This window comes from Balaenoptera ricei, chromosome 3 (genome assembly GCF_028023285.1).
Source record: "Balaenoptera ricei isolate mBalRic1 chromosome 3, mBalRic1.hap2, whole genome shotgun sequence".
Taxonomy (NCBI): Eukaryota; Metazoa; Chordata; class Mammalia; order Artiodactyla; family Balaenopteridae; genus Balaenoptera; species Balaenoptera ricei.
This window is the reverse complement of record NC_082641.1, coordinates 84,130,123-84,157,127: the sequence shown is the minus strand read 5'-3', so window position 1 is coordinate 84,157,127 and position 27,005 is coordinate 84,130,123. Positions and strand designations below refer to the sequence as shown.

At 34.0% G+C, this 27,005-nt stretch overlaps 1 protein-coding gene across 3 annotated transcripts in view; it reads right to left on the bottom strand.

The window, feature by feature from the left end:
- Positions 1–27,005, bottom strand: part of PPIP5K2 (diphosphoinositol pentakisphosphate kinase 2) — an 81,219-nt gene that overhangs the window by 42,767 nt on the left and 11,447 nt on the right. For all 3 annotated transcript variants that reach the window (XM_059916851.1, XM_059916852.1, XM_059916853.1), the window contains 14 exons: positions 24,625–24,715; positions 23,285–23,370; positions 21,742–21,896; positions 20,415–20,516; positions 19,113–19,274; positions 17,577–17,698; positions 16,216–16,317; positions 7,522–7,608; positions 6,849–6,924; positions 6,656–6,765; positions 5,841–5,926; positions 3,343–3,468; positions 3,083–3,204; positions 2,629–2,811 (listed from right to left, as the gene is read on the bottom strand). In XM_059916851.1, coding sequence (XP_059772834.1) covers positions 2,629–2,811; positions 3,083–3,204; positions 3,343–3,468; positions 5,841–5,926; positions 6,656–6,765; positions 6,849–6,924; positions 7,522–7,608; positions 16,216–16,317; positions 17,577–17,698; positions 19,113–19,274; positions 20,415–20,516; positions 21,742–21,896; positions 23,285–23,370; positions 24,625–24,715 — 1,610 coding nt within the window. The remainder of the gene's footprint in view (positions 1–2,628; positions 2,812–3,082; positions 3,205–3,342; positions 3,469–5,840; positions 5,927–6,655; positions 6,766–6,848; positions 6,925–7,521; positions 7,609–16,215; positions 16,318–17,576; positions 17,699–19,112; positions 19,275–20,414; positions 20,517–21,741; positions 21,897–23,284; positions 23,371–24,624; positions 24,716–27,005) is intronic.

The window sequence follows — 27,005 nt, the reverse complement described above, 5'->3', positions numbered from 1 at the left end:
ACTGTACAATGTTACGAAACAAAAAGGAATATCTCTACTGATCTTGCAGACATTACAAACAACTTAAGAGGACTGTATACACAAATTTCTAGAAGAATGTAACTTAATACAGACACAAGACATAATAAATGGAAACTACTAAATTATGCTGGTAACCACAATTACAAGCTTTCCCATAAAGAAAATGCCCATGGGATTTACCAGTAAATTTTACCAAACATTTACTGAAACATATATACATGAATTATTCCCCCCAAACAGGACTCTCTAACTAATTTTATGAGAACAGCATAATCTTGATATTGAAAGCAGACAAAGACAACAAGAATAAAAAAGTAAAGGTCAGTATGACTCATGAACACAGATGTAAAACTCCTAACCAAAAATATTAGTAAACCCAAACCAGTGATATATATATATATTTTTTTAAATGAGCTTATTCTAGGAACAAAGGTAGCCTCTCCCCCAAATCATATGATGTTTAACAGGTAAGAAAATATAAAATTTAAAAACTTGTCATGATAAAACCTATTAAGAAAACAGGAGTAGAATGGATTTTCCTTATTTTGAAAAAGAGTAGCTTTAGAAAAATCTACAGAGACCATACTTAATGGACAGTGTTAAAAAGATTTCCCTTTGAGAATATGAATAAAAACAGAAAAGCCACTTCTATTTACTATCACTTTGATGGTACTAGCTGTTAAAGTAAAGCAAGAAAAAGAATTAAAAACATAAGAACTGGAAAGGAAGACAAAAACCTGGGGATATGCTTTGAAAAGATTTTTTTAAATCTATAGATAAATTACTAAGTTAATATATAAGTTCAATAAAGTTGACACATATAAAGTCAATATTAAAAAAACTATTTGTACATAGCAGCAACAGACAGTAACCTTTTTAGAGGGAGCGTTTACAAGTACACTAAATTTTTTTTTAAAGATGTAAGTTTTCACAAACTATAGATCTAATGCAATCTAAATCAATATTCCAACAGGATTTTGGGCCAGGTTATTTTAAAATTTATACGGAAATACAAGAAAAGCCAAGAAGAACTTGAAGAAGGATCTATGTGAGATTTGGGAGATCTTATTCAATGGCCCAAGAGTCAACAAAAGAATACGTTCTAGAAACAGAGAACCCACATATGATAAAGCTGGCACTACAGAGTAGTGGGGAAAGGATGGTCTTTTCAGTATGTGGTGTTGAGACACCTGGATGTACATATGGTTGGGGGGAAAACATCAATTTTGACATCCTTATCCAATAGCACACACAAAAGTCAATTTTAGCTAGGTTGTAGATAAATGTGCAGGGAAAAACAGTAAAGTTTATAGAAGATCATATATGGGAATATCTTATGACCCCACATTAGAAAAAGGTATTATAAATAATGCATTAAAATGCACTGAACATAAAGGAAAAAATTGACCTTGAAATACATGGGAAAAAAAAAAAAGAAATACATGGAAGATAAGAATTTCTGCTTATCAAAGGAAATCATTAAGGCTCAGAATAGGTGGTAGTATTTAGAACACATAACAAAGAGCTCATATCCAAAATAAACAAAGAAATTCTACTATTCAATAAGAAAAACACAGGCAACTAGTAGAAAAAAAGGACAAGACTTGAAGAGCAGGCCTTATGAAAGAAGATACCTAAATGGTCAACGAATATTAAAACCACAATGAGGTACTACTATACATCCACCTTCAGAATAGGCAAAATTGAATGGTCTGAAAATACCAAGAATAGAGACTATGTAGAGCAATAACAATTTCCATGGACTTCTGGTGGGAGTATAAATTGCTTCAGTGACTTTGGAAAACAGTTTGACATCTACTAATATCGAAATATTAGCACACTGTGGGGCACAACACTTCCACTCCTAGAATACACCGAAGAGAAACATATGCTCATATACACTAGGAGGCATATATGGATATTCACGGCAGTATTAGCATAACAGCCCCAAACTATAACAATATTAGAAAGCATATATAAATTGGCATATACTCATAAAATAGAATATGGATCAACAAACTAGGCCAAACATGACCTGTGATAGCCTGTGAGCTAATAAATGGTTTTTACATTTTTAAAAGGTGGTTTAAAAAAGAAGAGAATATGCAACAAGCAACTATATGTGATCTACAAAGCCTGAAATATTTACTATCTGGTCTTTTACAGAAAAAGTTTGCCAACCTCTGAAAACAATACTACACAGAAATGAAAATTAATTCTGAAAATTCTCAAAACTATGGATGAATTTCACAAACATAATATTGAGAAAAAGAAGCCAGACATAAAAGAAAACATTCTATTACATGAAGCTTAAAAAATACCCCAAACTGAGACTATGGTAGGTACAGATACATACTTAGCCAAATAAGCATTCTGGGGATAAGACTATAAAAAGTTAGGATAGTGATTATTTCTAGCAGATAGGGAAGGGGCTGCAACTAGGAAGGGACACACAGAGGCTAGAGTTGTTCCAACGTTCTGTATCTCTGTAGTGATTATACAACTCTTTGCTTTATAATATGATAAGCTCTAAGTTTACATTTTATGCACTTTTCTATGTGTATGTGCATGTAATATTTGACAATGTAAGAGTTTGGTAAGACCCACCTTTTCATAATCTTCAGCAGTAAAATCTCTGTCTTTCTGAAGTATTTCATGAAGTCTTGCTTTCACACGTTGCTGACAACTGCTCAAAGAGTCACTATCACTATCCAAAAGGCCATTCATGTTTGCACTTTTCACCATCTGAACAAGAATGGGTGTAAGTTCTCCTTCTAGAGCTAACAGCCCCTAAATACATAAAATAAAGCCAAAACAGATTAAGAATTAGTATGCAAAATAGAAGGTATCTTAATAATTATCTTGTTACATGCTGAATTTCACAAGGTATAAGCTTACTATTTACAATAAACTTTATTAATAATGCAATTTGTCATTGCCATTTCAGGGCTTTAGATAGAAGTTTCAAATTTAGAATATTAAAATAATACCTTAGTAAAAATCTTTTAAAATGCTATATTAGATGAAAATTCTAATAATTCTAAAAAACATTTATTTATACCTTTGCAAAAGCAGCTGCAGTCATCTGGACTCGTCCTTCATCAGAGGCGTATATTTTAAGGTCATGTCGGTAGGTACTATGTAATCTAAGTAAACCACAACCAGGAAATCCTGCATAATCTCCTGAAAATAAATCCTCAAATCACTTAAGCTATATTTTTATCTCACTGTATTTCTATAAATATTTAATAACATCTCAAAATTAGGATTTGAAAATATGATGTATGAATTTAACTGAATTAAAGAAACTCCAAGATTTACCTTGACCTCCAGGATACATACACCTGAAAGCTCTTCCAAGTTCTTCAGCCTGGACCCTGCCTGCAGGGGTTAGTTCTCCTCCCCATTTTAGAACCAGAAGTAAGGATGGCTCTTCTCTTCGGCTGTCTAAGATACATGTGAATGAATAAAGCAATTGTCAAGTTTTTTTCTTCTAAACAGACATATTTCAAGATTAATTTTTTCTTTGTGTCTATTCTGCAGTGGAATATGGCCCTTATGTAAATTATTTTGTTCCTTAAACATACCTATCTTGTAGGCTGTTGCTTCTGCTAGGAATACCCCTTGCTCCACCTGTTAAAATCTTACTAAAATTTCAAAATCTCTCCCACACTCTAGAAAGAAGCCTCCTTCCCAGTTCTCTAAAAGGAAACTTCTCCCTTCCCTGCCCTCAGTGGTATGAGAGCAATGGTATTTGCCCAATGTATTTAGTTGTACTACATATACTAGATTAAGAGCTCCTTGATGACAGGATTCAGATCTTGGCTTTATATTAAGAGCCTCCTGCAGTGCTGTCACATAAAAGTTAATGTTATCTGAAGTGAAGAAGATATACACATTTTTATGATTAGTAATCAGTGATTTGCATAACTTTCAAGAAGATGTGAGATGACAGAGCTTAATATTTATTATAATTTAAACTTATGGGTGACATATACAATAAAATATAGCCAAGAACAGCTTTTTAAATTTGGAGTTGTAGAATATGTATGTTCTAGACCAAAGTATTTTCTCAGATATAGGGGAGGTCTGAGTTTCTATATTTAATTTTGACTTGCTCTTTATCACGTCCTAAGATCTGTGTTGGATTACAGAAACAAAGGTCATTTAAAAATTAGCACTATAAGCACTAAAGAATTTGATGATTCATTAAAAGTGATAGAAAATCACCCTTTCCCCTGGGGCTAGTTAGTAGTTGTATGTGCTTTACCATGCAAGCCAACATTCATTTATAGAAAGGTAATTAATTGACTTGTTAATTATAGTTGTTTATGGATTTTTTTGATATAAACATCAAAATATAGAAAATTAATCTGTGTTGCTATTAATCACAAGGTGTGACAAGAGCAATATATCAAATTTTAGAATATATAAAGATCAACATAATCAAATTTGTTTGCATTTAAAATAATCATTACTTCAATTTTTGCTACTACAAATAATGCCACTGTGAATATCCCTATAGAACAATCTTTCCCTCAATATCTGATTACCCCCTTAGGATAGATTCTTATAAGTAGAATTAAGGTCAAAGCATATGAAAAATTTCTGAAGTGTTTTTTTTTTCCCCAGCCGCGCTGCGTAATATGCCAGATCTTAGTTCCCTGACCAGGGCTCGAAACCGTGTCCCCTGCAGTGGAAGAGTGGAGGCTTAACCACTGGACTGCCAGGGAAGTCCCCTGAAATTTTGATATATATTGCCAAATTACTTTTCAAAGAATTATGTCAAAGCTTCCCTGGTGGCACAGTGGTTAAGAATCTGCCTGCCAATGCAGGGGACATGGGTTGGAGCCCTGGTCTGGGAAGATCCCACATGCCACAGAGCAACCAAGCCCGTGTGCCACAACTACAGAGCCTGAGCTCTAGAGCCCATGAGCCACAACTACTGAGCCCACGAGCCACAACTACTGAAGCCCGCACACCTAGAGCCCGTGCTCCGCAACAAAAGAATCCACCGCAATAAGAAGCCGGCGCACCGCAAAGAAGAGTAGCCCGCACTCGCCACATCTAGAGAAAGCCCACGCACAGCAACGAAGACCCAATGCAGCCAAAAATAAAATAAATAAAACAAAGTAAAAAAAAAAAAAAAGAGTTATGTCAATTTACAATCCTACCAGTAAACTGAAATCCTGTCACATTGTACTCTCATCAGCATTCTTTATTATCATTTGAAAAAGAACAAAATAAGAAAACACTTTGCCAGTGTGACAGGCAAGACTGATTATTATTATTATCATTATTGTATTGGGCATCTCCATTTCTCCATAAAATGGCTTCAAAACCCCTGCCCATTTTTCTTTTGAAAAGTAAATGAACTTTTGTGCTCACTGCTCTTAGGAGACTAATTTTAAATGCTTATTCTGATTTATTGGGTGGAGAAAAATATCTATTTTAGAAATATGGTGATTACATATTTTTTTAAACAGTCTTTTCATACTTACGTTTTCTTCCTGTATACCCTGTATGGGATAGGGACCCATTAAATAACATTTAGTTATAAATAAATAAGCTTTCAGAAGAGTAAAAGAGAAGTCCTAAGCAGTTTTCAAAATAATAAAAGGTATCCTTTACCTAAAGGATAAAAAGTAAAACATCTTTTATTTAAAGGATAGAAGGCATAGTTAACACAACTCCATGTTATTTTTCCTCTGTTCAGCAGGCCAACCCCTAAACTATTAGACAGAAGATTACAAAGGTAATCAACAACGAGTAGTAAGTCGTGTGTAAATAAAACACAATAGGCATTAATAGTGACATACCTTCTTCTTCACTAGATGTCTTAGGACAACCATGAGGGAGATAGGTTAATTGGACCTTACGATTTATTCCAGAAAAATGGCCATACCTGAAAAATAAAGTGGCAAACAGAACAGACAATATTCAATAAGCATGCAATGCAATCTCCTAAAGAAAAACTAAAATCCACCTAGACAAAAACTAAATCTTACATATTAATGCTTCCTATTTGTAATTACCTTGCTGAATTCTTCAAAATATCCTAGCACAAAATCTGTATCCTAGGTAATTATTCTAACCACATTAAAAATAAAAATACAATAAAAATTTCTCTTTAAAAGTTGGAGAATTTTGAATAGATGCCAAAGTATATAAACATACAAAAACATAAATGTATGTGTCTTTAAAAAAGTAAAAGAAATAACGATTTTAAGTGGTCAAAGAAATAAAGCTTATAAGAGGAATATTGGTGGTACCAATTTCACTTGATTAAAACATAGTTCAAAATTATTTTTCACTTAAACAGCACTGAATCTGTGGTTAACTTAGCAATGTGGCCTTCATCCTAAGTAGTACTTCATACAAGATCTAAATGTGATGCCCTCTTTTGATCTTCTCATCAAAACTAAAACTAAAACAGAACCCTCAATACAACAATCTCTTTTCTCACTGATGAAAATAAAATTCTTGTTAGACGTCCACTAATTTCTCCTCAGATACAGTGATAAAGAGAAAAAAGTTCAAACTGTGAAGGAAATTAACGTGAAAAGTCACACATATTAAAAAAAAAAGCACTATAAGTAGTTACCAAAATTATGTGTTTCAAAAAGATACTTACATCTCTAACACGGTCTTAAGTTGTTCAAGTTTAGACTTGTTTTCTTCAATTTCGGAATCATTATTTTGTCCCAACTCTATAAGAAGTTGTCGTGCAATATCCAGCACTTCCTGTAAAATAAATAAAGAATTGAATTTTTATGTAACTTTGCGATTAGCAATTTAAAACCCAACAAGAAATCAGATGCACTTGCCTGTAATTGTTTTGGTTTTTTGAGCTTTAATTTCCCAGATTTATATCCATCACACTTTTCAAAAAGATCAAAGAATCTTATAAGAAAGACAGAGCACTGTTAGGCATTTGCAACAATATTACCTCTATAAACTAAAACAAATAATTACAATAAATGATAGATATGGGACTAAAACAATAATTAATAATAGATATGGGACTTGGGGTCTATGGACTTCACTGTGTGCCCTCTTTCACTATATGATGTTGCTCCTCTACTTTGACTGATAAAACTTAGTATTTTCCTAAACCGTATCAAACTAATAATCACTAGATTAACTGAAAAGAAGTAACAAACTTTCATTCTACTAATTTTCATCTAGAAGGCTGAGAAGTTAATGATTCTCAGAAAGCAATGTAAGAGAATAACACAAGACTGAATATTTACAACAATAAATAAAAGCTAGGTCAGGATGATGACCATATATGGATATTGCCACAGTAATTTTCAGATGCTAAAATACACAATTTAAAATGGATTTTGTTGGATTTTATTTTTTTCCAGTGGTTTAAATATTAATGGCCAAGTAGTGGTAAACAGTTTTTCTATATGAGGTATTAATCAAAATAACTAAGCACCTATCAGAAATCTTAACTTATCTCTGAAAGGTTAAATTATTCCGCTTTAAACATACTTTTGATGCCTCACTTCCATTTTCATTTTTTGTTTTGGTGTTCGGTCTCCATGACGAATGACAGCTATGACACATCTAAGTTCCATCCTAAAATTAAAAAAATAACGTTCAACTTTCTGACAAAGATTTGTGTTATATAATTCAGACTAATACATCTAATTATTTATTTAGAACCATCTTTTACCACTTTAAGATATTCTCCATGAAGCATAGTGCTTGTAACAACTAGTCTTAATTTTATCAAATCAAATCCTAAAAAGAATTTAAGAGGCTGAAGGGGGAGTAATATTAAGCTACACAATACCTGCTTCTTCTCTTGAGATGACTATGCTAACTCTGGGATAAAAGTAAATGGAGGGGAGACCTTCAAGATGGTGGAAGGGTAAGACATGGAGATGACCTTCCTCCCCACAAACACATCAGAAATAAATCTACATGTGGAACAACTCCTACACAACACCTACTGAACGCTGGCAGAAGGCCTCAGACCTCCCAAAAGGCAAGAAACTCCCCACGTACCTGGGTAGGGCAAAAGAAAAAAGAAAAAACAGAGACAAAAGAATAGGGACAGGACATGCACCAGTGGGAGGGAGCTGTGAAGGAGGAAAGTTTTCCACACACTGGGAAGCCCCTTCGCAGGCGAAGACTGTGGGTGGCGGAGGGGGGAAGCTTCAGAGCCACGGAGGAGAGCGCAGCCACAGGGGTGCAGAGGGCAAAGCGAAGAGATTCCCGCACAAAGGATCGGTGCCGACCAGCACTCACCAGCCCGAGAGGCTTGTCTGTTCACCCGCCGGGGCGGGCGGGGGCTGGGAGCTGAGGCTCAGGCTTCGGAGGTCAGATCCCAGGGAGAGGACTGGGGTTGGCTGCGTGAACACAGCCCGAAGGGGGCTAGTGCGCCACAGCTAGCTGGAAGTGAGTCAGGGAAAAAGCCTGGACCTGCCTAAGAGGCAACACACTATTTCTTGCCTCTTTGTTTCACAGTGTGCGAGGAGAGGGAATTAAGATTGCCGCTTCAAGGAGCTCCAGAGATGGGCGCAAGCCGTGGCTATCAGCGCAGACCCCAGAGACGGGCATGAAATGCTAAGGCTGCTGCTGCAGCCACCAAGAAGTCTGTGTGCAAGCACAGGTCACTATCCACACCTCCCCTCCCGGAGCCTGTGCAGCCCGCCATTGCCAGGGTTCCGTGACCCAGGGACAACTTCCCCGGGAGAACACAAGGCATTCCTCAGGCCACTGCAACATCACGCTGGCCTCTGCCACCGCGGGCTCACCCCACGTTCCGTACGCTTCCCCCCCCCAGCCTGAGTGAGCCAGAGCCCCCTAATCAGCTGCTCCTTTAACCCCGTCCTGTCTGAGCGAAGAACAGACACCCTCAGGCGATGCAGAGGAGGGGCCAAATCCAAAGCTGAACCCCAGGAGCTGTGCGAACAAAGAAGAGAAAGGGAAATCTCTCCCGGCAGCCTCAGGAGCAGCAGATTAAATCTCCACAATCAACTTGATGTACGCTGCATCTCTGGAATACCTGAAGAGACAACGAATCATCCCAAATTGAGGCAGTGGACTTTGGGAGCACCGATATATATATATATATTTCCTTTTCTCTTTTTGTGACTGTGTATGCTTCTGTGTGTAATTCTGTCTGTATAGCTTTGTTTTTACCATTTGTCCTAGGATTCTGTCTGCCCATTTTTTTTTAATATACTTTTTAGCACTTCTTATCATTAGTGGATTTGTTTTATGGTTTCCTTGCTCTCTTCTTTCTTTTTTCTATTATTTAAATTTTTTTTATTTTTAATAATTATTTTTTATTTTAATAACTATTTTATTTTATTTATTTATTTTTCCCCCTTTTATTCAGAGCTGTGTGGATGACATGATTTTGGTGCTCCGGCCGCGTGTCAGGACTGTGCCTCTGAGGTGGGAGAGCGGAGTTCAGGACATTGGTCCATCAGGGACCTCCCAGGTCCACGTAATGTCAAACGGCAAAAATCTCCCAGAGATCTCCAACTCAACGCCAAGACCCAGCTCCATTCAATGACCAGCAAACTACAGTGCTGGACACCCTATGCCAAACAACTAGCAAGACAGGAACACAACCCCACCCACTAGCAGAAAGGCTGCCTAAACTCATAATAGGTAACAGACACCCGAAAACACACCACCGGACACAGACCTGCCCACCAGAAAGACAAGATCCAGCCTCATCCACCAGAACACAGGCACTAGTCCCCTCCACCAGGAAGCCTACACAACCCACTGAACCTACCTTAGCCACTGGAGGCAGACACCAAAAAAAACGGGAACTACGAACCTGCAGCCTGAGAAAAGGAGACCCCAAACACAGTAAGTGAAGCAAAATGAGAAGACAGAGAAACACACAGCAGATGGAAGGAGCAAGGTAAAAACCCACCAGACCAAACAAATGAGGAGTAAATAGGCAGTCTACCTGAAAAAGAATTCAGAGTAAGCATAGTAAAGATGGTCCAAAATCCTGGATACAGAATGGAGAAAATACAAGAAATGTTTAACAAGGACCTAGAAGACCTAAAAAGCAAACAAACAATGATGAAAAACACAATAAATGAAATTAAAAATTCTCTAGAAGTAATCAATAGCAGAATAACTGCAGCAGAAAAACGGGTAAGTGACCTGGAAGATAAAATAGTGGAAATAACTACTGCAGAGCAGAATAAAGAAAAAAGAATGAGAAGAATTGAGGACAGTCTCAGACACCTCTGGAACAACATTAAATGCACCAACATGCGAATTATAGGGATCCCAGAAGAAGAAGAGAAAAAGAAAGGGACTGAGAAAATATGTGAAGAGATTATAGTTGAAAACTTCCCCAATATGAGAAAGGAAATAGTTAATCAAGTCCAGGAAGCGCAGAGTCCCATACAGGATAAATCCAAGGAGAAACACGCCAAGACACATATTAATCAAACTATCAAAAATTAAATACAAAGAAAAAATATTAAAAGCAGCAAGGGAAAAACAACAAATAACACACAAGGGAATCCCCATAAGGTTAGAGCTGATCTTTCAGCAGAAACTCTGCAAGCCAGAAGGAGGTGGCAGGACATATTTAAAGTGATGAAAGGAGAAAGCCTACAATCAAGATTACTCTACCCAGCAAGGATCTCATTCAGATTTGATGGAGAAATTAAAACTTTTACAGACAAGCAAAAGCTAAGAGAATGCAGCACCACCAAACCAGCTCTACAACAAATGCTAAAGGAACTTGTCTATGCAGGAAACACAAGAGAAGGAAAAGACCTACAATAACAAACCCCAAACAATTAAGAAAATGGTAATAGAAACATGCATATTGATAATTACCTTAAATGTAAATGGATTAAATGCTCCCACCAAAAGATACAGACTGGCTGAATGGATACAAAAACAAGACCCGTACATATGCTGTCTACAAGAGACCCACTTCAGACCTAGGGACACATACAGACTGAAAGTGAGGGGATGGAAAAAGGTATTCCATGCAAATGGAAATCAAAAGAAAGCTAGAGTAGCAATGCTCATATCAGACAAAATAGACTTTAAAATAAAGACTATTACAAGAGACAAAGAAGGGCACTACATAACGATCAAGGGATCAATCAAAGAAAAAGATATAACAATTGTAAACATTTATGCACCCAACATAGGAGCAACCTCAATACATAAGGCAAATGCTAACAGCCATAAAAGGGGAAATCGCCAGTAACACAATCATAACAGGGGACTTTAACACCCCACTTTCATCAATGGACAGATCTTCCAAAATGAAAATAAATAAGGAAACACAAGCTTTAAATGATACATTAAACAAGATGGACTTAATTGATATTTATAGGACATTCCAAACAAAAACAACAGAATACACTTTCTTCTCAAGTGCTCATGGAACATTCTCCAGGATAGATCATATCTTGGGTCACCAATCAAGCCTTGGTAAATTTAAGAAAATTGAAATCGTATCAAGTATCTTTTCCGACCACAAAGCTATGAGACTAGATATCAATTACAGGAAAAAAATCTGTAAAAATACAAACATATGGAGGCTAAACAATACACTACTTAATAACCAAGAGTTCACTGAAGAAATCAAAGAGGAAATCAAAAAACACCTAGAAACAAATGGCAATGAAAACACGACGACCCAAAACCTATGGAATGCAGCAAAAGCAGTTCTAAGAGGGAAGTTTATAGCAATACAATCTTACCTTAAGAAACAAGAAACATCTCAAACAAACAACCTAACCTTACACCTAAAGCAATTAGAGGAAGAAGAACAAAAAAACCCCAAAGTTGGCAGAAGGAAAGAAATCATAAAGATCAGATCAGAAATAAATAAAAAAGATATGAAGGAAACAATAGCAAAGATCAATAAAACAAAAAGCTCGTTCTTTGAGAAGATAAACAAAATTGATAAACCATTAGCCAGACTCATCAAGAAAAAAGGGAGGGCTTCCCTGGTGGTGCAGTGGTTGAGAATCTGCCTGCGAATGCAGAGGACACGGGTTCGAGCCCTGGTCTGGGAAGATCCCACATGCCTCGGAGCGACTGGGCCCGTGAGCCACAACTACTGAGCCTGCGCGTCTGGAGCCTGTGCTCCGCAACAAGAGAGGCCGCGATACTGAGAGGCCCGCGCACCGCGATGAAGAGTAGCCCCCGCTTGCCGCAACTAGAGAAAGCCCTAGCACAGAAACGAAGACCCAACATAGCAACCAATCAATCAATTAAATAAATAAATCTTTAAAAAAAAAAAAAAAAGAAAAAGAAAAAAGGGAGAAGACTCAAATCAATAGAATTAGAAATGAAAAAGGAGAAGTAACCACTGACACTGCAGAAATACAAAGGATCATGAGAGATTACTACAAGCACCTATATGCCAATAAAATGGACAACCACAAAGAAACGGACAAATTCTTAGAAAAGTACAGCCTTCCAAGACTAAACCAGAAAGAAACAGAAAATATAAACAGACCAATCACAAGCACTGAAATTGAGACTGTAATTAAAAGTCTTCCAACAAACAAAAGCCCAGGACCAGATGGCTTCACAGGTGAATTTTATCAAACACTTAGAGGAGAGCTAACCCCTATCCTTCTCAAACTCTTCCAAAATATAGCAGAGGGAGGAACACTCCCAAACTCATTCTACGAGGCCACCATCACCCTGATACCAAACCAAAGGTGTCACAAAGAAAGAAAACTACAGGCCAATATCACTGATGAATATACATGCAGAAATCCTCAACAAAATACTAGCAAACAGAATCCAACAGCATATTAAAAGGATCGTACACTATGATCAAGTGGGGTTTATCCCAGGAATGCAAGGATTCTTCAATACATGCAAATCAATCAATGCGATACACCATATTAACAAACAGAAGAATAAAAACCATATGATCATCACAATAGATGCAGAAAAAGCTTTCGACAAAATTCAACACCCATTTATGATAAAAAACCTCCAGAAAGTAGGCATGGAGGGAACTTACCTCAACATAATCAAGGCCATATATGACAAACCCGCAGCCAACACCGTCCTCAATGGTGAAAAACTGAAACCATTTCCACTAAGATCAGGAACAAGATACGGTTGCCCACTCTCACCACTATTATTCAACATCGTTCTGGAAGTTTTAGCCACAGCAATCAGAGAAGAAAAAGAAATAAAAGGAATCCAGATCGGAAAAGAAGAAGTAAAGCTGTCACAGTTTGCAGATGACATACTATACATAGAGAATCCTAAAGATGCTACCAGAAAACTACTAGAGCTAGTCAATGAATTTGGTAGAGTAGCAGGACACAAAATAAATGCGCAGAAATCTCTTGCATTCCTATACACTTATGATGAAAAATCTGAAAGAGAAATTAAGGAAACACTCCCATTTACCAGTGTAACAAAAAGAATAAAATACCTAGGAATAAACCTACCTAAGGAGACAAAAGACCTGTATGCAGAAAATTATAAGACACTGATGAAAGAAATTAAAGATGATACAAACAGATCGAGAGATATACCATGTTCTTGGATTGGAAGAATCAACATTGTGAAAATGACTATACTACCCAAAGCAATCTACAGATTCAATGCAATCCCTGTCAAATTACCAATGGCATTTTTCACAGAACTAGAACAAAAAATTTCACAATTTGTATGGAAACACAGAAGACCCCAAATAGCCAAAGCAGTCTTGAGAAAGAAAAGTGGAGCTAGAGGAATCAGGCTCCCTGACTTCAGACTATACTACAAAGCTACATTAATCAACACAGTGTGGTACTTGCACAAAAACAGAAATATAGATCAATGGAACAGGACAGAAAGCTCAGAGATAAACCCACGCACATATGGTCACCTTATTTTTGATAAAGGAGGCAAGAATATACAATGGAGAAAAGACAACCTCTTCAATAAGTGGAGCTGGGAAAACTGGACAGCTACATGTAGAAGAATCAAATTAGAACACTCCCTAACACCATACACAAAAATAAACTCAAAATGGATTAACGACCTAAATGTAAGGCCAGACACTATAAAACTCTTAGAGGAAAACATAGGCAGAGCACTCTATGACATAAATCACAGCAAGATCCTTATTGACCCACCTTCTACATAAATGGAAATAAAAACAAAAATAAACAAATGGGATCTAATGAAACTTAAAAGCTTTTGCACAGCAAAGGAAACCATAAACAAGATGAAAAGACAACCCTCAGAATGGGAGAAAATATTTGCAAATGAAGCAACTGACAAAGGATTAATCTCCAAAATTTATAAGCAGCTCATGCAGCTCAATATCAAAAAAACAAACAACCTAATCCAAAGATGGGCATAAGACCTAAACAGACATTTCTCCAAAAAAGATATACAGATTGCCAACAAACACATGAATGGATGCTCAACATCAGTAATCATTAGAAAAATGCAAATCAAAACTATAATGAGGTATCACCTCACACCGGTCAGAATGGCCATTATCAAAATATCTACAAACAATAAATGCTGCAGACAGTATGGAGAAAAGGGAACCCTCTTGCACTGTTGGTTGGAATGTAAATTGATATACCCACTATGGAGAATAGTATGGAGGTTCCTTAAAAAACTAAAAATAGAACTACCATACGACCCAGCAATCCCACTACTGGGCATATACCCTGAGAAAACCATAATTCAAAAAGGGTCATGTACCACAATGTTCACTGCAGCTCTATTTACAATAGCCAGGACATGGAAGCAACCTATGTGTCCATCGACAGATGAATGGATAAAGAAGATGTGGCACATATATACAATGGAATATTACTCAGGCATAAAAGGAAACGAAATTGAGTTATTTGTAGTGAGGTGGATGGACCTAGAGTCTGTCATACAGAGTGAAGTAAGTCAGAAACAGAAAAACAAATACCGTATGCTAACACATATACATGAAATCTAAGAAAAAAAATGGTTATGAAGAACCTAGGGGCAGGACGGGAATAAAAACGCAGACCTACTAGAGAATGGACTTGAGGACACAGGGAGGGGGAAGGGTAAGCTGGGACAAAGTGAGAGAGTGGCATGGACATATATACACTACCAAATGTAAAATCGATAGCTAGTGGGAAGCAGCCGCATAGCACAGGGAGATCAGCTCGGTGCTTTGTGACCACCTAGAGGGGTGGGGTAGAGAGGGTGGGAGGGAGGGAGACGCAAGAGGGAAGAGATATGGGGATATATGCATATGTATAGCTGATTCACTTTGTTATAAAGCAGAAACTAACACACCATAGCAAAGCAATTATACTCCAATAAAGATGTTAAAATAAATAAATAAATAAAATAAATATTAAAAAAAAAAAAAGTAAATGGACTGTAATCCCGTAACTTCCTTAATTATCTGCCCTGTAGCATAGATCACTATAGACTGATATTTCATTAAATCAAACAAAATAAAGCTGCTATATTTATTTTGCGCATGTAAGAAGAAAAATATTTCAAACTCAAGTTACTGGAAGATAAAACTGTCTTAGCAAGAATGGTAGGGTATAATTTAACATTTGCCAAACTGTGAGACACAGAACACAACTCTATAGAATAAGTTACCCAAAAACATGTTTTGTGTTAAATAAGTTTGGAAATATTGGTTTAAAAACAAAATTAAGTATTTTTGTCCTCCTCTCCGCCCCAATCAGGACTCCTAAGAATATTTAATACGCTAACATAAAGCTCTAAGCTGGGAATATGAAGCATTTGGTCAACTCACCTGAGTGACAGGTGAATTTCAAGCAGTAACTTTCACTAGAATTTATGAAACACTTTGGCAATGTTGGTCTAATTAATTTACTTCAAGATATAACTGTATATTTTTCCTTTATATGCTGAGAGCACCAAAGTTGTATGACCACTGACCACGAACCTTTAGGGAACACATCTGCTGGCACCTCCTTTATTCTTATGGCTTAATTCAATAGTTCCCTAATTATCTAAGCATTTTTCAGGATTTCATTTGTAACAACAGAAAAGATCTTTAGTCTAAATAGCCTCATGTAAAAGCATATAATCTATTTCTCCATCTGCAAAGTCAATCATATGAAAACATACACAGTAGAGTGTCTAATAATTATTCAGAAATGTAATCTTCACTGTAATAGCACAAACCAATGGGGAAAACCCAAGGAGTTTCTAAATGAAAATACTTAAACTTACATAGTTCCAGATGTAGTTGGTACAATCGGGATATCTTCAGCTTCTAAGGGTATCGACCAGGGGATATGAAACTGTGGAGCAAGCTCTCGCATTACAATATTCCTTCAAGACAAAAAGAAAAGAAAAATTAAACTAGTTCATTTTAAGACAAACCTGGGTATTTAATGACAAATAACTGAGTATTATAGGAGTTAAAGTCAAACTATCTAGTGATTATGTGAATACAGCACATAAAAAGTAACCTAAAAAATCAATCCTGATGAAGAAAAATTAGATCAGCAGTGCTAAACTGTTGTATAGAACACACTAACAGGATGTCATGAATTTGGCTTTACTTATTTACTCTCATTTTAAAAATATAAATTACATAGGATTCAAGTAAATCACTGTAACTGCGTATCTACTTACAAAGATTCTGAAATCCAAGATTATCTCTTCTGTGTGGCCATTGATCATTTCTTTCAGTTTTTATTTATCACCTGCAAAGCTATTTTAAACACTATTGCTCATGTTTAACAAATTTCTTATTACTCTTTGCTAATAAGGTTAATAATGAAAACACGTTTAAGTAATTACAAGACATTTTTTGTTTTGTTTAAATTTAGCATTTATTCATGCTAAAATTTAGTAAGCTCCCCCAAATTTCACTTTAAGGGTAAGTTCACAAACCTTTGAAATATACTATAACAGCTGACCCCAATTATTAAAATACATTTTAAAGTATAAGATTTTTACAGCTTTGTCAAATATACTTTGAAATGGTTTAAAAATAGTTCTTGTCTTTCAAGTCGTCTAAATCAGGATACAAGAAAATAAGTCAAAGAATATAAAAATGGCATTTTTATATGCAATAATTTCTTTTATATTCACTTCATAATCTGAGATTATTTTAAAGTAACATATGCGTGTAGAAAGCAGAATCATTCAAAAGAATTCTAAATTCCAAATATTTCTATTTTATTCTGGTTACTTATTCTGGTTAATTTTGTACCATTAAGTACTATAATTACATATCAAAAACTTGAGAAACTAAATAATCAAATAAATTAGCCATTTTGATGAATAACCACTGCAATAATCACTAAAAATCACTGTTACAGCATTTCTAAATCTATGAAGTTAAATACCTTTAAGCCTTTATCTATACTGGTCATATATTGATTTGTCTTTCATAACCCAAAGTGTAATTCAGGATTTGGCATGGTCTTTGGGGATGTCATTTTATGAACACTGATTTTTACTCTGCAGTGTTTACAAAACCCTGATCACTTGACGTTTACCATTATTTGGTTTCTGAATAACTAGTATGCATTAGCTGTAACAAAAGTAAAGAGGAAGAAATATAAAGAAGAAAATCTTACCCAAGTATTTTTGCACAATCATCATAATACTTCATGGAATTTTTCACAAAACTGAAGCCATTGACATCACAGACATAGGACTGTCCATTGGCCCGTAACAAATCAAAGCCACAAACTGTTTGCTATTTAAAATAAATTATAAACTTTAAAGTTCCATTTGAATTATGACTTACAGTTTTCCAGTCTTATTAGAACACATCAAATTTTATAACTGCCTAAAAGTACATTACTGTTTATCAGTTTACTTCATAGTAAGTAAAAACAAAGAAACTACTTATCTGTAACTTGAATACTCTGAAAATATACATGTCATATGATTATTTAAGTTCTTCCTATGAAGTAGATGTAGAACAATAATGCTTATGGGATTAGAGAGGCCAAGAAATCAAGAAGTTCTTCAATTAACGTTTTATTAAAAAACAAAAGTAAAAATTTTTAAAGGCTTCGATAAATTCTGTGCTAGTAGAAATTATATCATTTTAATCCAAAAAAAAAAAAAAACTAAACAGGAGAAAGTTTTGAAGACATATCCCAGAGAAAATGTCCCATTACCCCTATGAATCTTTTAAACCCTGATAACCACAACCGCAGGTGCTCATCAGGTGTGAGCACCTGAAATAAATTTACTTTATTTGGGAGAAAACAGTTGAAAGGTATGAATTTCCTGCTTGGGCTCCAGGAATTTTCTGATCTTCTACATTTTATATTCATATATCACATATTAGTATAATGTGATTTTAAGTCAAGGCTTTTGGGATCCTGGTATTACAAAATTAAAACAATTCAAAGAAAGCTATTAAAACATATTTCAGGCTAAGATTCCTTCCATGAGAGACTTCAAATTATTAAAACACAAAGAACTTATTTATTATTTAATAACCAGTAATATACACTAGTCTTTAAGTTACATGTCCAAGGCAAGGCTTCAACAAGGTAAAGTTTATCCTTTATTAGATGCAAGTTGAACTACTCTATTTAAATCTTTACTGTACAGTACAGGCAAAGTCTAATAATACAGACTGAGAGAACTAGTCAAATGTCATAAGTAAAAAGTTTTCTTTAAGAAGTGTATTTGTATAGCTTTCATGAACATATTTTACTATATATAATAGGCTAAAGGATCAATTGCAAAGGCTAGAAGACTGATGATATTTTTTATTTAAAAAAATCATTTATCAACTCTGAATAGATACTTATAACCAGTTTTGGTTATAGGGGTATGTTAAATAATACTCCTGTAATTCTACTGTTTCAGTTAAGTTTTCCTCTGTAATTGTAGTTTCTGAATAAATTGACAAGGTTTCCTTCTATATAATACAGAAAGAATAAAGAGAAACAAAGGTCTTCATTTATTATATATTTTTAATATTAATGGCACTACAAGAATCCCTTGAAAAGTACATAAACCATTCAGATATACCACTTTATTTTCTCTGCTGATCTCTCCTGTTATAAGCCCAAATAACATCTCATTTACTCAAAAAAAAAAAAATTAGAATTTTTACAAGGGTCTATATGGCCTGCATAACATCTTACCTTAAATGCAAGGCAGACTTTCCAAGCAATTAATTTCTCTCGTGCATTGAGAATAACAGGGTATCTTACTTCTTTTCCTTCGCTATCTCGCTCCACCTTGCCATCAAGTGCAGGAGATTTTCGAGCTTCAGCATGGGCATAATCTGGACCTACTGTATAAACCTTTCAGAAATATTAAAATACATATTTTACTTAAAAAAATATATATATATATATAAAAACAGCAGACAACAAATTCAAATAAAAAATAATAAATAAAAAATACCTCAGTGTCCAGACTATTTTTTCACACATCTTTCTATTTTACATGTGAAAATTTTCAATACACTGGAAAAGGTTCTAAATAATTAATTATACAGCAAAAATTGGTAAAGTGAGGTTCTGTTCTCTATAAAAAATAATTATACTGAACATTATGAGGGAATACTAGAATGCACATGATGTGATACTTCTCAAATTGTTTTAGTTTAACAAAGTAGAGGTACAAATAAATAAAAAAATTACAGAAGGAAGTAACTGCCAAAATAAAGATTTAAAAGGGGGTGGGGGATGAGGGACAGCATGAATTCAAAAGCAGACAAGAGAGGGAAACGCACTCTAAGCAAAGGTAATAAACACAGACAAAGGGCAGAGAAACAAAACAGCATGATGTATTCAGGTAACAGTACGTTATTTGGTATGGTTTATAATGTAAGAAATAAGGTTTGTAGGACAGAGGGCAGACTGTGAAGTATCTATGCCAGCCTTATAAATCTGATTATCACCCTGTGGTCAATGAGGATCCACAAGAGAATTTTTAAAAAGAAGTTCATGATCAGGTTTACACCTAAGAAAGAACTCTCTAGACACAGACTGGTTGAAGGTAAAGCAGTTAAGACCTTATTTGTCACCAACAGAAATCACACCTATTTTTTTTTTAATCACATTATAGTTGTCAAAGTTCTCAAAATATCATTTACACTGATCAATGCCTGGAAACATTGTGGTGGCTATTAGACCCTTACCCACTATATTTTGGGTTGGTTTTTAAATATTCTGATAACTTTATTTCAATAAAATTTGTCTCCTTGGTAATCCTGTGTGGTTTATTTTAAGCATTTAAGAACATTATCCTATATAAAGGGTCCATAGGCTTCAGACTGCCAATGGCATTCATAATACAAAACAGATTAAGAATCCCTAGTTAAAAAGAAAGAGATTCAGAATAGAGGTTAGATATAGCTAACTAAAGGGTAATCTCTTTTTCTGAGATCACTGGTAAACTCAAACTACAAAATAAAAATATACTTTAATCAATCCTACCTTAACATCAGTACCATCTGTGGGCATAAACTCTTCATATATATATGAGCCTGTTTTTCGTACATTGCTTTCTGGGGAATAAACACTACTTCTACTGCCAATCTGAAAATAAAAGAAGTCTATCAATGTAAAAACTAAATTATTCTCATTTTTATAAAATAACCCTTTCTACCATCTATTCCCATCACTGATATTTCCAAAAGTTTTTTTAATCTACAAATATTTAACAACACATTACATAGTTGACACTATATTATTTTCTGCTGTAATTATAACTTGAATAGCGTAAAAATACAATGAACACTAAGAACAGTGTTTCTAAGATTCAACCATATTGCTGCATGTAACTACTTTCTTAATACTATAGAATTTTCCTCTGTATAAATAGCCCATAATTCATTCATTTGCCTATCAATATATATTTAGGTTGTTTTCTAAGCTTTAGCTAGTAGAGCAACGTTGCTTTGAACTTTCTTTTAAATATCCCCGTGGCACATGCGTGCAGGAGTGTTTCTAAGGCATATACTAGAAGTGGAATTGCTAGGTGATAGAATATGCTCACATTCAACTTACAAAATAATGCCAAAATCTTTTAAAAACTGTTTTAATAATTTCCAGTCTCTCCAGAAATGTATAAGAGTTTCTACTGATCTACAATTATCTATATTTGGTATTGTCAGACTTCCTAATATTTGCCACTCTAATGAATATAAAACAAGTACCTCATTGTGTTCTTACTTTGCATTTCCATGATTGTTTATGAGTGAACGTGCACTTTTAATCCTGATATATTGCTAAGTTATACTGCTAAGAAGAAATGTTGCTAACAACGTCTGGGCTTGTACTTGTTTTCCAACTACCTCAATCTTTTTGATCTTGCTAATTCAAAAAGTAATTCAATGTCATTATCTTTTAGACTTGATTTACATTTATTTTATTATGGGTGTAAAATTTTGAGCATACTTTCATGTATTTAAGAGTTCATTGGCATTACTTTTTCTATGAACTATCCATTTGGGAGGCCATTTTTCTTAAAAAAATGCTGATCTTTACCAAATTTCTCACATGACAGATACATAAATGGAAGGTAGAAAGAAGATCAAATAACTTTCTTGGTATTCTGTAGGTAAGCTTTTGCATAAACAACATTAAATAACTAAAATGATGACTTGCTTTTCTAACAAAGTATTGATATGATATCAGTTTTATTAATCTATCTCTAAATGATACACTGTTAATCTTAGTTTTACTAAATCTTGATTACTTTTAGTAAAATGTATACAATAATGTATTTAGAATAGTATTCACTAGGGTAACAAAGGTTTACCTTTCGAAAAAGTCTTTGACTTCCACCACCAGCAGATGTTGGATAATAAATGTAAACATTGTGGTCTTCTGCACTGACTGGCTTTTCTACAAATGGCTTTTGGAAAACTTCCCCATTTACTTCTACATGATCTTCTCCTTCAATCAGATTACATTCTATAAATCAAACACAATAGCAAGAAAAATTATATTTTGTATATTACCTAGATATAATATGATTATTGAGGACTTTTTTTTCTTTTTTTTTTTTTTACTATAATAGAGATTACAAAGAAAAGTAACCTTGGATAATGTACTGATTTGAGTTTAATTAAAAATATTTATGCAGGGCTTCCCTGGTGGCGCAGTGGTTGAGAATCTGCCTGCCAATGCAGGGGACACGGGTTCGAGCCCTGGTCTGGGAAGATCCCACATGCCGCGGAGCAACTAGGCCCGTGAGCCACAACCACTGAGCCTGCGCGTCTGGAGCCTGTGCTCCGCAACAAGAGAAGCCGCGATAGTGAGAGGCCCGTGCACTGCAATGAAGAGTGGCCCCCGTTTGCCCCAACTAGAGAAAGCCCTCGCACAGAAACGAAGACCCAACACAGCCAAAAATAAACAAATAAATTAATAAATTTTTAAAAAATTTAAAAAGTAAAAAATAAAAAAATAAATATTTGTGCAAACATATGATCTATGACATTAGGAACTATATTCTTCAAAAATCTAATGGACCTGCCATTTTACCCTGTCACCCCATAGAATTCAAAGTTAGATATGAAATGATACACAAGAAAGATTGAGAAATAACTCCATAATGCTATCGTCTTCTGAAAAATGTATGGAATCATTATACCACAGATACCATAAAACATGAAATTATTTAAGTTAGAAAATTAACCAATATACAGAGTAAGCAAGCAATCCAATCAGCAAGTTGTACCTCTAGACAAATGAGAAAAGTTCTGTTACAGATGGTACTATATCTGGTTTTTAATAAAAGTTGCTCTAATGTACAATAAAGTCATCAAAATTCCCCAAAATAGTTACCAGAATATTAAATATTAAAACATATAAACATTTATCTTGCCTTTTTAGACTAAGTGTAACTTACATGCTATGTTTTGATAACCAGGAAAATGAAGCAAAGGGTACTTTAAAATATTAATAAATAGTAGTATTTCAAAATTCCTACTCATCAGAAGTTTAGTTGTGGCATACTAACATGAAGTTTCTAATACTTAATTCAATAGTCATAGATGAATCACTCATTTACCCCAATCAATACAAATTTATTAAGCATGTTATTTAAAAATTCTTCTTTATGATTCTGATATGTCAAACGTAGACCAAAGAAATGTAGGATATACAACTACTGATTATTAGTTAGCCTTGTAGTTCATAGTGTCACATTTTAATTGAAATTTAATTGCCTATTTGGATCATTTTTAAAAAATTGAATAGAATACCATAATTTAAATTCTTTCCATTTAATTATATAAGAGAGTGGCTCAAAAGTATGTTAAGTGACAAAAGATAGCTTGTTTAAAATCTCTTACTCTTACCTTTGGGATTATTTGGGTCACGATTCAAAATTGCGTAACGAGGAAGTAAAATACCTTCAGCTTGAAGAATACTATATACTTCTCTCCTGAAGAAAAAAGAAAATATCCTTATTGTTTTATTGCTCTGTTTCACAATGAGTATATTACTGTACTGTTCATAAAGTACATTATTACTGTTCTATCACTAAAAAAGGCATGCATATAAAGTCTTTAAGTAGACAAATATGTCATTTAAAATACTGAAAAACTGTATTCTAAGTAAATATTCAGCAATATTAGAACAAAAGTATATGCACAATACTTTTTGTGGCATATTAAAATACTAATTTTTAAAATTGGGAATGTAAATGTATAAAAAGAAATGGTTAAAGTTACTATATCACAATGACAGAATATTACCTAAGTATTAAAAACCTTATACAGTACTCAGAGAATATTTAACAATGTGGGAAAATGTTTATAGTCTTTTAATAGAAAGGTGATCCTAATTTTGTAAAATGTAAGTGCATATATGTATTGCTTTCTATATTAAAAAATATGGTAAACGTAGTGGCAGGGTTAAATGCCATTCTTCATGATTTTATTTTCTAAATTTCTTAAAATGAATATGCATTTATATATATACATATATATTTATAATATATAAACATGTAAACCTAGGAAAAATGTTATAAAAATTGAGATATTAATAACATTACTATCTGGAAAAGGAAAAACAAAAACAAAAATAGAAAAACAAAAAACTATAGGGCCTTACACTTCATACAGCATTTTCATACGTATAACCTCATATTGTAATGCTAAGACAGAATAAAACAGAATACTGGTGAAATTATAAGGGTAGCCAGTAGAGTGAAACACCAATTAAATGAAATATATAAATGCATTTGTATTTTACAATTTCTTTTAAATATCTATGCTTTTGACCTGTTAAATGAATTGCTAAGATATACAGTAAAATATTTCTCATAATGTTTCCACTTTACCATTAAAAACCTAGTTATAATGGGTAAAGCTGTTGCTTCATCATCAGTCACATGACAGAAAAACTGTTCATAATTTTCAATGGCTTAGTAGGGTCTGGAAATTAAACAGACCTGGTTTAAGTCCTTGTCCCACTACCTGAGAAACTACTTGTGACTTTTGGCAAACTAAATGATCTGCCTGATTCTCAAGTTTCGTCACCTGTAAAACTGGGTATAAATACCTATTTCTAAGGATTATTTCAAGGATACCACAAATTTATATATGTATAAAAACACCTGATACCATGTCAGCTTAAGCAGATACTAAATAAATGTTAATTTTCCTTCCTTAATTTAGCCAACTTAACCACTCACCTATCTTGTATGAGATACTGCATATTCAAGTCATTGATTACAAATGGATTCCTGAGTTTTGCATAGGCAACTGCTTTGTCCAGTGGAAATCCTAAGAACACATATTATTAACATATTCTGTAGAATCTCAAGATAAGTTGACATCTATAACTTAATCAACTTGAATTCATGCCACTTCCTATAAAAGACTAATTCATTATGCATGTAATTGCTTTCTTTATAAGACAGAATAATAAATACACAAAACTTGATTTATCTTGTACTAGTAAATAAATCTTATTTTTTCTTAGTGAATTTGATTGATAAGGCACAGCAAGCCAGTGGTTACATAACCCAATTTAGAGTACTGACATGTTAGTTGATGCCTGATTATTCAAAGTCACCTGACAGAAGGTAAGACTACCTCATACACAAATAGAAATCTATATATAAATAAGTGTATCACAATCACCTGGTGATTTTTTAAAAATTTATAACTCCTCTTCTTCTCACTAATGATATTTTGATGCGTATACATATAAATTAGATGATAATTCAAAGAACTTAAGCATCTTCAAAAACAGCAGAAGAAAAATTAGTTTATATTCAACAGATATGCTCAGAATATAAAATATATGAGCAGAATCATGCTTGCTGTTAACTAGGTCAATGTTAACACAGCAGAAATTAAGTCCTTAAAATTTCTAGACTTTGGTAAAATTACTAATTACAATGAAAACAAATCAAATGGCAGATATAGTAAGAGATCTAAAAAAAAATCTAAGTAATTTTAATGATTATACTTCACTCTCTGTATTAACACTAAAAGACTCCAATTTTAACCATCAACGTATAGTATATGATTAAGAATGGCAGTATACCATAGATGTTAAGAGCATAAACCAAGGTTCAAATCCTAACTCCATCTTTCATTAGCTATGTGACCGTGGGCAAATTTATTTAATATCTCCAAGTCTCTGATTCCTAGCTGTAAAGGGGTATTTTAACTAAAAGGGTTTTTGGGAAATTAAATATAATAGTGTATATAAAACACTTATTACAATACCTGGCATAGTAAGTGCTCAATAAATATTAACTATAATTATTCCCTAAATAACAATATTTTAATAAATATCTAAGCAAAAGGGTAACAATCATCAGGCATACATAGCTTTAGCATTTAACTATAGTATGCTACAGTGTATCTGTGAAGACACTATTTTGTAGCATTATCAGAATAGTTAGTAGAGGAAGGAAGTGTTAAAGCCTACTGAAGTTAAAAAAACAAAAACAAAACAAAAAGCTATGGTCAGTTAAAAAAAAGATTTATTCCTAAATTCCTCTTAGCTTTTAACATTTAATTAGAAGTTCTCTATACCAAGAATCAATGGGCCACAAATCACAAACCCATCTAGTTTTATAGACTCTAAGAATTCATCACTTACTGTAAAGATGTCTCAATGTCTATGGTTTGAAGCCTTCTAACAGAATTCAGGAAATAAGAAACGCCTATATAGTCATTACCCTGCTTTTGTTGCTGTTAAAGAGGCAGCATGTGGGATATGACCTTAGGTAGTATCTAGTTTTTACAAGCAAATAACTAGCTTTAACTTAAATAGGAAGAACCATGTGATAGTAAGGGAAGAACACCTTACCACCAAGCATAAGCAAATTTTAAGATTCTCTAAAATGAATGACTTCAGTCTCTAAAGAAGACCAGGGACTTGACTTCTCTATGAAATAATGAAAATCAATATAGTGTATGGGAGCACAAAAAGTCTTAACCTGCTCCATCCTCTTCTTGCTGAAGGGGATGCTTTTTAAACACCTAACTAAAGTGAGACTTTAACACACCTGGAGGCTACATTAGTTTGGTAACAAAAATGATTTAATATGAATACATTTATAACTGAGTGCATATCTTTTAAATTAGCGCTCTTAATGAAAATTCACTTAATTCACAGATTCTTAGGTTATAAATTTTCAGACACACACTTAATAACTTTTGATTAGTGGACTTTACTATGAATACTTAAGCTTAATTGATATTTCAGTTTGATTTATAAAAGATAGCAAGGAAAATATAAAATTCAAATATTAAGTTCTTAAGAAATAAAGCATGAATATGTATTGAGGAATGATAGATTATCTTCTATATGGCAAAACATATGGGCTTATAATATTTAAAAAATCAAGAATTTGTCCTAAGAAACTTAGAGTTGTAAACAAAGACATACATTCAAAAAGTTCATCACAACCTTATTTTTAATAGTAAAAATTGGAAACCATCTAACTTTTAAGATATTGGTTAAGTATGATATAGTACATCCACAGGATGATATACTATGACACCATTAAAGATCAGGTTTTTGACAAATGATATAGAAGGGGAAAACCTCTTG